General features: G+C 45.0%; 1 protein-coding gene and 1 pseudogene across 1 annotated transcript; one reads left to right on the top strand and one right to left on the bottom strand.

Moving 5' to 3' along the window:
• Nucleotides 1-535: 535 nt before the first annotated feature.
• LOC112076394 (prestin-like) lies at nt 536-7,889 on the top strand. The gene is given in 15 exon segments (XM_070441300.1): nt 536-763; nt 1,153-1,317; nt 1,680-1,915; nt 2,229-2,376; nt 2,554-2,667; nt 3,149-3,226; nt 3,524-3,619; nt 4,162-4,268; nt 4,467-4,536; nt 4,774-4,866; nt 5,084-5,162; nt 5,165-5,211; nt 5,585-5,800; nt 6,048-6,102; nt 6,250-7,889. Coding segments are annotated over 15 exon segments (1,857 nt in total). The 5' UTR covers nt 536-550; the 3' UTR covers nt 6,390-7,889.
• Nucleotides 7,890-7,927: 38 nt separating this feature from the next.
• Nucleotides 7,928-11,261, bottom strand: LOC112076398 (26S proteasome regulatory subunit 7-like; annotated as a pseudogene).
• Between the last annotated feature and the right edge of the window lie 205 nt (nt 11,262-11,466).

An 11,466-nucleotide genomic window follows, 5' to 3' on the forward strand; every position in this document is an offset into this window, starting at 1 on the left:
TTAATTTCATTGAATTCATTTATACTTCTATTATTCTGTTTTATTTGAGTGATGTCACATATCAGTATCAATAAGCTGCCAGGTGTTAAGCCCTTGTCTGTGTCCCTGAACCCTATAACTCCTAACCCTGTCCCTTTAAAAGCCCTACCCCTAAACCATTAACCCCCAGCGGTGTCGGAAGTCAATTCCTGGAGGCCGAGTGTCGGTTGGTTTTCGCTTCTCTCCTGTTCTTCATTGATCAGTTAAGGTCACTAATTAGTAAGGAACTCCCTGGTTGTCTGGTCTTAATTGAACACATTTTGCATTTACATTTGAGTCATTTAGCAGACGCTCTTATCCAGAGCGACTTACAGGAGCAATTAGGGTTAAGTGCCTTGCTCAAGGGCACATTGACAGACTTTTCACCTCGTCGGCTTTGTGATTTTAACCAGCGACATTTCGGTTAGTGTCATAACGCTCTTAACCATGAGGCAGCCTGCTACCACACATGGAAAGGAAATAGCAAAAACAGCTAACATTCAGCCCTCGAGAGTTGAGTTTGACACCCCTAATGTTGTGGCTGTGCTCTCTGCAGGCCACGTTTGCGGTGATCAGCCTGATGATTGGAGGAGTGGTGGTGAGGGAGGCCCCTGACTCCATGTTCACCATCCAGGCCCTGAATGGTACCGCCACCAACACCACCGTCTTCATCGACACAGAGGCCCGCGATGCCAGGAGGGTCCACGTAGCCGTAGTCCTCACCACCCTGGTGGGAGTCATACAGGTGGGTTACACTCCCCTCTTCCACCTTCAGAAAAATGTCCCCTCAAATAACCCAGCATCCTCTCTGCTGGACAGTAAGTGCATGAGACCACTGATTATTCCATGTTGCCACTAGCTTTCCCACCACTAGTCAGTCTCTCAATAAGGTCAAAGTTTTCATGYTGAAGATAAGGATCATCCCATAACCTTGGGGGTTTGTGGTTTCAACAGGTTGCTCAGCGCCCACTGTTTACTCAACCGTAGTGGGATCCACAGGACCGCAACTTAGTTGACCTAATGTCAACCTACTTTATCTATGTTGACATTTATTATGCAAGTAAATCGTCATCATCTACTCTCCCCTTGTTTGTCTTTCTCTCTGTCTGTCTCTTTCCTTTCCTTTCCCCCCAGCTGGTCCTGGGGTTGTTGCGGTTTGGCTTTGTGGCCATCTACCTCACGGAGCCCCTGGTACGCGGATTCACCACGGCCGCGGCAGTCCACGTCTTCATCTCTCAGCTTAAATACCTGCTGGGCATCCAGACCCCGCGCTTCAGTGGGCCCCTGTCCGCTCTTCACGTGAGTTACTGACGGGGCCTCTGAGGCCTCTGCCGCTGGATGGGGTCCCCTGCATGAGGAATGGAGTGGTTAAATTTTAAACGGCAGCAGACAGGAAAGTCTGTCTCTTATACAGAGCTAGATGTGTATAAGAGACGAGTGGTTAAATTTTAAACGGCAGCAGACAGGAAAGTCATCCACATTATAGGAGTCCGTGGATGTACTCTGCTGTAATACATGGGCATTAGGCCTAGTTTACAAGCCTGCATGGTTTAGTTATAAATCGACAAATGATTAATTCCTGATAAATATAGATTGTGAGTTTTATGCAATGCTCTCGGGGACACACTCCCAGGTCTCTCACACCCCCTCTCTCCTCCCAGAGTGTTACGGCCGTGTTCAGTGACATCACCAGCACCAAYGTGACCACGTTGATTGTGGGCGTGGTCTGCATGGTGGTCCTCTACTGCGTGAAGGACCTCAACGAGCGCTTCAAGAAGAAGCTGCCTGTGCCCATCCCTGGAGAGATCATTGTGGTCATGGTCTCAACGGGGATCTCCTATGGTCTCAGTCTGTCAGAGAACTACCAAGTGGACGTGGTCGGGRCAATTCCATCCGGGTAAGAGAAGGACTTTTCATACTACTGGGCCGATCCAAACCAAGCTGTACTGAACTGAACCAGCCAAATCAAACGGGTTACTGTATGCATCCTACATGGTTAGAATCTGAAAGCACATTGTGAGAACCCAATATCCAAGCCAGTACGGTTCAGGTCAGCTCTATAGTGGGAAAAGGTATCGGTGGCATATTATGGTCCAAAAAGTGTTTAGTGAGTCAAAATGCACAAGTAACAGCATCAGAAGACATGTACTGTACAAACATTTGTTACTATTCAGTCAACTTTTCAGACAATATTTGTTATTTGTTTCCAGGCTGCTTCCACCTGCAATCCCAGACTTCTCTCTGTTGCCCAACTTGGTAACGGATTCTATCGCCATAGCGGTGGTGGGCTTCTCCATGGGAATCTCTTTGGCCAAGATCTTTGCTCTGAAACACGGCTACAGTGTGGATGGTAACCAGGTCAGTTTCTCCACAGTACTGTAGCCATTATAGCCTTGGAGAGTGGAGATGTCAAAGAACGCCATAGCATTTCCCCCACAAATGGTTAGGATTGGGGGAGGGAAGCTGATCCTAGATCTGTACCTATGGGATACTTTACCCCAGAGCCTAACCCGTTGGCTCTGTGTTGCCCTGTAGGAGCTGATTGCCCTGGGCCTGTGTAACTTTGTCAGCTCCTTCTTCCACACCTTCGCCATCACCTGTTCCATGTCCCGCAGTCTGGTGCAGGAGAGCACTGGGGGCAATACGCAGGTAACACACGCATGCGCAGACACACACACATACATAGATGCATAGTCACTTTAATAACTCTACCTACATGTACRTATTAMCTCRACTAACCGGTGCCCCCGCACATTGACTCTGTTSCGTTACCCCTGTATATAGTCTCGCTATTGTTATTTTACTGCTGCTCTTTAATTGTTACTTTTAAGGGYTTGTAAGTAAGCATTTCTCTSTAAGGTCTACACCTGTTGTATTCGGCGCATGTGACAAATAAAATTTGATTTGATACAGTGACACACACACACACCCATCCTGTTTGCTGGGCCCACACTGAGTGTATGGCCATTAACATGACACAGTTGTCCTTTCATTACATGTGTCACCTCATAACRGGAGCTAAATTGGCGCCGTGAAGCAATAAAGATTAGATAAACCACAGACGCTTCTGTGCAGACTCAAGGAAGGCTAAATGATAGRTGTGTTAMCTTATCTCTGTGTGTCTTTGCAGATTGCGGGTCTGTTGTCGTCTATGGTGGTGTTGCTGGTGGTGGTGGCCATTGGTTTTGTCTTCCAGCCTCTGCCACAGGTGGGTGTAACTGTTACCGACCAACTCCACCTACAGCGGGTGTTCTATGAGACGGCTAAGGAAGAATGAGGAAGGGAAACAGTCCTGTCAGAGGCACTATCTTTATTTAATATATCCCTTGCAAAATGTCAACCAATTAAAAAGTTGCATTGATGTTGGAATTTGAATCGCTATTACAGTAGCCTATATAATAAATATTTGCATTGAAATGTCCAATCCTATTCTTTTGAATGGTAATTCATCCCAACTCAAACCTGACCCCGTCCTGTCCCCCCCCGTCCCGTCCCGTCCTCTCAGACTGCGCTGGCTGCCATCATCATGGTTAACCTGCTGGGGATGTTTAAACAATTCAGGGACATCCCTGCCCTGTGGAGGACCAGCAAGATCGAGTTGGTGAGTCTGGACCGCAACACAACTCCTTCTGATTACATCCGACCCAGGGTCATTTCAGGAAGTACATTGAAATTCCAATTATCTTAAATGCTTTTCAATGTAGAAAACTTAGAATTTGGTTTACTTTCTGAATTGACTAAAATGTAAACAATTTAAATGATCTGACCGCACCATGACCACATCGCACCAGAAAACCCAATCGGACAGATTCCTTCAGTACATGTCATGCTATGGTAGCCTTGTTCCAGATCAGTTTGCTATGGTAGCCTTGTCCCAGATCAGTTTGCTATAGTAGCCTTGTGTCCCAGATCAGTTTGCTATGGTAGCCTTGTCCCAGAATCAGTTTGCTATGGTAGCCTTGTCCCAGATCAGTTTGCTATGGAAGCCTGGTCCCAGATCAGTTTGCGCTCTCTTACCGTATGATCATATGGTCATTGCATGACAGTGACTGTAGAGATTGGATACACAGCACAAAGAGATCTGGGACGAGGCCTATACTATGGATCTGTAACCATTGTTGCTTTGGTCTGTATGTCTTCCAGGCTATCTGGCTGGTAGCCTTTGTGGCCTCTGTGCTGTTGGGCCTTGATCTTGGACTTCTGGTGGCCTTAGGATTTGCCATCCTGAGTGTCATCTACAGAACACAGAGGTACTAAACCATCCTACTACTTCTGAAATATATTCAAGTTTAGTATCTAATATCCCCTTCACGATCACTGGTAACCATTCATATCACCAGCTTCATTTGGAAAAAAGTTAGATTTTTTCAGTTTAATCTGTCCAATGGAAATGTATGAAATAAACTGTGCTAAAACGTTTCAATATCCTCGCCCCTTCTTCTCCACAGCCCAAAGAGTGTGATCCTGGGACAGGTCCTGGACACAGGCCTGTACTGTGACGTGGATGAATATGAAAAAGTAATATTGTAACTCTCTGTATGGTTTTACAGTTGCAGGCACTAAAAAGCTAGGTTTCATTAAAGTATTGAACAATTGCCTAGCGGTAGTTTGTCACAAAAAATTGTAATGGTGGACAAGGTTTTATTAAATGAACTTTAGTGGCCGTAACTGGCCTGTAACTACCCTTGGATAGACGAGAAGGTACATGGTGTTGGATGAGGAGTGAGAACCTGTGATTCTGCCTCTGTGTTCCAGGCAGCTGAATGCACAGGGATTAAGATTTTCCACTCAAACTCTTCAATATACTTTGCAAACAGTGACCTTTATTTGAACGCCCTCAAAGAGAAGGTAATCTCAGCTGCCGTGTGTGTTTCTGTGTGTGGAATATGCAGAGTTGCATAAGTTTTCATTTTTGTCCGACTATGTTACGGGTAAAGCACTTTAGGCCTAGCAAACTAGTCCATCTCTCCTGTAGACTGTAGCTACACTACAGTTCAGTGAGGGATCCTTGCATTGGATGGGCCAAGCTGTTTTCCCGTCTCGTCATATTTAAACATGTGTACAGACAGGAGTGGACCCCGTACATCTCCAGGCTATACGGAAAGCCCGAAAAAGAGAACTCAAGAAGCAGAGCGCAGAGAGGGAGAGCAGAACCACAAGTCACCACAGAAAATGAGAGCTGTCGTCAAACTGGTGAGCCCATTCAATATGGGATTTTTCTACTCTGTCACTCACAATATCACTATTTGGTTTACTTCCCCTGCTTCTTGTTGAAACACGCCACATATTGACACTGTAACCAGAACACCAGACAGACGGGCAGAATTGAAGGCCTTCCCGTAGTCATTTTCTAAGAGGCTTTTGCTGTTAGTCTTGTTGTGGTTGRTTTGAAGCCAAARGAGGTGTGATTGCCTGGTACAATTTTGGTCTCCTTCATTCTACTRTGTGATTGGCTAACACTTGGTCTCGTTCATTCTACTGTGTGATTGGCAGACACGATATTGGTTTCCTTCATTCTCCTATATGATTAGCTGATACAATTTCYGTYGTTTTGTGATTGGGACAGGATGTGGAGCTGGGCGTAACTCACRAAGTGGTGGCAGGGGGCGGCTCCCAGAACCACTTGGAGGTGCAGGGGAACGGGCAGGTGGCCGAGACCCACACAGAGTYAGACTCTGAGGAGACCCGGTTCCTAGARCCCCTCTGTCCTGTCCACACCCTCATTCTGGACTGGACCCCCGTCAACTTCATCGATTCTGTGGGAGCCAAAGCAATCAAGTTGGTAAGGGACCTTATCTCGACTCGCAGAGCACTGGGGTCTGTTCAGAAGTGTAACATTACAGAACAGATATGTTGTAGAACAGATATGCCTTTGTCATGCAGAATTGGGCGTAATGTCAGCTTTGTTCATGACATTTCTATCGTAATGTTGGGCCCTTCTRAACAGGACTCTGGTGTTACTGCTGATCGACTCTTAAGTTTCCAACTTCCTCATTTCGTGGTGTTCTCATGAGTTTTTCTCTCTGCAGGTGATCAAGGAGTATGCAGCTGTGGATGTGTGTGTCTTCATCGCCGGCTGCAGCAGTGAGTTATAACGTACTGGTCTAGATTACTATTAAAAMACCTGAGGGTAACTGAACTAGAGGTTGTTTAAGACACTAGCCTGAGCAACGATAACACTAGTCAGTCAGATATAGGCCTACCTACCAGCTGTGTGTTGTTTCCTAACAGGAACTCTGCTGGCTGAACTCCGCACCCTGCAGTTTTTCACCGGGGTCGCGACCCCAGAAATGGTCTTCCCCACCGTCCATGATGCCGTATTGCACTGTCGGCGCCGGACTGCCCCGCCCACCATCCCTGCCATCCAATGACATTGTCCGACGGGGGACATCAAGGGGGAGGGGACACAGGGCCACATGCACCTAAGGCTGCTCTAAAGCCGTGTTCACATTGRCAGTTTGAAGTGACTCAAATCCTTTATTATATATAGATATATAAACAATTCAAATCTGTTYCTTTGTTCCTGCAGTCTGAACAGCAAATGGATTAGGATATTYCTAGCCACATTTCAAACCACCTTCGTAGGTGGAAGTCAGATATAAATCTGATTCCTGGCCATCTGACGTGTTTGAACAGTGAAATCTGATTTATTTGCCCTCAAGGTGTTTTTAGACTTATTTGGCATCTCTTGATGCTTGCTAGCTACTCTGACAAGAACGTGGTAGTTAACTAGCTTGTTAATTGTTTTAAATTATTTTGAACATTCAAAGCAACTGGGAAACGTCCATGGCAGGAGTCGTCACCTTAGCCTGCTACATAACTTCTGAGTGCTAGGAAGCACAAACACCACCAATCAGCCTACACCACTGCACACACCGTTGTTACTATGACAACTAGCGTAGCCATGTCAGCAAATGACTGCTGTCTGAACACAAACTAATCTGATTTGGTAACTTGTAACTTGATGTTTGGAAGTCAGTATCCCAAAATGGATGAAAAAAAAATGATTTGAGCATTAAGGCCTGCAGTGTGAACAAGGCTTAGGTGACCCAGGGGAGTTGGGACTGGAGATGGTCTGAACGCCCATCTCCAAGTGCAACTTTTTGTTTTAAGCTGAGATATATTTAATAAAGATGGGTTTAGTTTGGTTTTATTGCTAACATTCCTATGGGCTGCAGCGTGCAGTACTCTTGGCGTTTTATGCTAAGAGCAAGCCATTTATGAATTTACTTCGTCTTTTGAAATGGTTTCAAGCACTTGTGTTCTTCACAGCATTGTCCCAAAGTAGAAGAGAAATAGCAACACTCAGGTTTTTAGTCACATTTTGTTGAGTGCCGAGGGTCTTTTCAGAGCACCCCCTTTAGTGGTTACATTTGAGATCCAGGAGAGCAACACTGAATAGGCCCACCACTGTAGCTCTGGCATGTTGAATAGATGTTACTTTTACTGTGATGTTTTCCTCAACGATTGGCCTCTTGTTACCCCTTTCCTGCTGAATATCTAAGAAATGCATCATTACAGTTCCAGTCATTGTACAATCGGTGTGCAAATCTACAACAAACTAATCAGGATGGCCACTATAGATAATAATCTGCTGTTTTGTCAAGTGTCTTTAAATCAGTGATATGCAGTTGAATTTACTATATGAATAACCAGTCACTACAGCCGCTGAACACTGTTTGGTCCGATTTAAGTCACTCATCTAGTGCTGTATGTGTGTTTGTTGTGATACAAAGCTATGAATTTGTACATTTGGAAAGTTATCAATATTTTGTGATAATAATATACCATTCAAATGGATGGTTTAAATGTACTGTACATATCTTACAGCTTAAGACTTTTACATCAATAAACAATGCAGTTTTATAGTACAGGTCAATGTGTGATTGAATGAAAACTTTAAAACTCCAACTGGAATAAACTTTAATTGTGTAGGTAATGTTGAATGACAGAATGAGCATGCCTCGTGGGAAACAAGCCCAGATGCAGGCGCTGCTGTTAGTTGTAGGTCATGTATCTCGGGTGGCGCTGAACTTGGCGTAGGACTTGATGACCTTGTTGACCGCCTCCAGGAAGTCCTTCTCAGTGGCGATCTTCCGGCGGGGCGGATGGCGAACAACCCGCCCCGTGCACACGCTGCGAATCTCGGCACCTGAAGGACAAAACAAACGGTGTGACTGTTTGACTACCGTGCATCCCAAATACGGCTTGACAGGTGTGGGCTACATGGTTGGAGCCCGTCATTGGGCTGCAGTAGAGTGCAGGGTAGAGAATCCAAGCAACCTTTTACATGTCAATTACTAAAAATAGTGGTGCCCCCTTGTGTCGCATCACCGGAACAACGCGGTGTCGGTCATCTTACCTGTGCTGTTGGGACAGAGACGAGCCAGCAGCTCGAAGCGGATGTCTCTCTCCACGCTCATGGAGCGGGCATGGATCTTGAAGATGTGAGGTACGACCCTGAAACAACACCTCATTCTTTACCACACTGCCAGGCCACTACATTCATATTGAGGAGTACATCTCAACCCAATCACATCTTCACATTATCAGTAGGAGTAATTGTGGCAGCTAACTTCATTCATCTTCATCATTTTTTACATTTACCACCTTTTAATGATGTAATCTATCCTCTGCATATTCACCAAGTCAGGAGGAGTCAGTGGCTACGTTCCAAATGGCACTCTGTCCCTAATATAGTGCACTACTTTTGACCAGCCAAATGGCACTTCCCTAATATAGTGCACTACTTTGACCAGCCAAATGGCACCTGTTCCCTAATATAGTGCACTACTTTTGACCAGCCAAATGCACATTATTCCCTATATAGTGACTACTTTTGACCAGCCAAATGGCACCCTTTCCTAATATAGTGCCCTACTTTAGACCAGGATCCAAAGGGAAAGGGTGCCATTAGGGACTGGAGTCGAGATCAGAGTTACTCCCGTTCTAATCAGACATTGTATTCACCTCAGGTCTGGCAGGCTGAATCAATCTTCCTGTCCAGTCGCCCGGGCCTCATGAGGGCCGGTCCAGGGTGTCGGCCGGTTGGTGGCCATCAGGACCTTGATGTTCCCCCTGGTCGAAGCCGTCCAGCTGGTTGATGAGCTCCAGCATGGTCCTCGGACCTCATTGTCCCACCGGCTCCCGTCAAAACGGGCCCCTACAAGACAAGACAACCCACATGTAAGTCGAGGCACAATAACAGACAGGGCTACTATTTCTGTGACAAGATGAGCATCCTGTGCACGTCAAGCTGCCTCCTGCTCTATGGGTTGTCTGGCTCGGACAAGGCTACTTACTACCACTTCTTGTGAAATGCATAAATGTGTTTTTTACAGAGTTGTCTGGCATTTAAATCAGTACACAAGTTTTTTTTTAAGTGCTGACCTCAATAGCGTCAATTTCGTCGAAGAAGATGAGGCATGCCTTCTTGGTTCTGGCCATCCGAAAAGCTCCCGCACCATTCTGGCACCCTGAGGAGAGAAACAAAGCACAGAGAACAAGGTAAGCTCACACTGATTCAGGACCACATTCTTGAGTTAATTCTCCATCATCCTGAGTTCTTCAAATTCAATTCAATACAACTATTGTGACTCGCTCAGGGTTGAGTTTCCCCTATATACAGATCTAGGATCAGCTTCCCATCCTCCGATCCAACATAACCATTACTGGGGAAATATTAAACTGACCCAAAATCAGTTCTGGGGCAACTTCACCATCCATCATTGACTCACCTCTCCCACGTATTTCTGGACCAGCTCTGAGCCGATGACCCTGATGAAGCAGGCATCGGTGCGGTTGCCACGGCTCTGGCACACAGGGTTTTACCTGTACCGGGTGGGCCGAACAGCAGAACCCCTTCGGGGCTCATACCCAGGTTGACAAACCTCTCGGGCTGAAGCAGAACGGACAACGAGAGAGACATCAGCAGAGGTACAAAGGATCCAATATGTTTTAAGTGTACAAGATGTCTAATAACCCTGCCACAATGCAGGAAATCTGAGGGCACTCACCGATGTGTGTTTATGGCCTGTACTTATTGATACTTTCTCATTTTAAATGTCATGAATGTATAGTTTATACGCATTTTGTGATATTCGGTAGAGTAATTATAAATGACAAATCGAGACTATAGGAACACTTACATGGAGCAGTGGGGTCTCCACCACCTCCCTGAGCTTCTCAATCTGCTCTTTACATCCACCCACATCACTGTAGGTCACATCAGGCTTCTCCTCCACCTAGTAGACAGGAACAGAGACAGGGAGAGACGTTGCTGTTAGTTCAGGTAGCTACAATACGTTGAAAAGTATCCTTATTTCAGGCCATGGTCGTAAACATTAGGCACCAAGCAGAAAAATGACAAACAGGGAGGCACTACTTGAGGTGTATTCACTAGGAACCAAACTGAACCAAAGGGGGAGGGACCTACCTGAATTTGTCCAATAGAAACTCTGTTGCAAAGAATTTTTCATTTGCAGTAAACAGTTTTAGTAGCAAAAATGTTTTGGGCTAGTGATTACACCCCAGAACTTGAACAAGAAGAAACATATTTTTTTCTGTTGCAAAAAGTTTTGCTACGGTTTGCCCTAATGAATAAAACCCCTTTCTCAAAACAGATGTTGGCCTTCTTTGCACTGATCTGAAAGCGCTGACCGGGTGATAGCCAACCTAAGGATGAGCTTCTACCATATTGTTTTCAGCCGTCAAGTACTTTTYCAATCGGTGCAGATAAAGGTGAGGAAACAGATCTTGAATTGAGATCAAGCGGTTGTGTCACGTCTTACCTGCATCATAGTGACTGTGGGGTCAATCTTGGGAGGCAGAGGAATGTGGATCTGGTACTTGTTTCTGTCCACACTAAAAGATAAACACAGGAGACTTAAGTATCTAACAATAATACTGTACCAATGCAATATTGAACATTGGCACACGTGATTCTTATGTTTAGTTCCTAAATAATAGTTTTAAATTTCAGAGACATCTTCTCACAAACGACTGTTATGCTAATATTAAGTATGCCGCTTAATTTTTTTTAAACATTCATACATTTGAACAGATATTGGTTGTATAAATATGATTTTTTTTTAAATTGGAACATTATGACAATGGGTCGTCAAATAAAGGTCCGACTCCATTTCCGGTCAATTGTGCATAGCGGAAGTAACAAACCTGCTGTGTAATCCTTGTTGTGCTGAAGCACAAAATCTTCTAGTAAAACTTTATACACAGAATAACATTAGCAATGCCAGATTATTTGGGAGGCGATCAAAGAAAATCAAAGATGTCAAAGAAGAGGAGGATAAACCTATCAGATGTATGTGATGATATTTTTGAGACCAACTGTTTATTAGCTAACGTTAGCTAGCTTGGTCAGTACGACAGTTAGCTATGATGGCTAATTTAAGTCATGATACATTGTCATGCACTGAATACTTTTAACAA

The sequence above is a fragment of the Salvelinus sp. IW2-2015 genome, unplaced genomic scaffold (genome assembly GCF_002910315.2).
Source record: "Salvelinus sp. IW2-2015 unplaced genomic scaffold, ASM291031v2 Un_scaffold3728, whole genome shotgun sequence".
NCBI lineage: Eukaryota > Metazoa > Chordata > Actinopteri > Salmoniformes > Salmonidae > Salvelinus > Salvelinus sp. IW2-2015.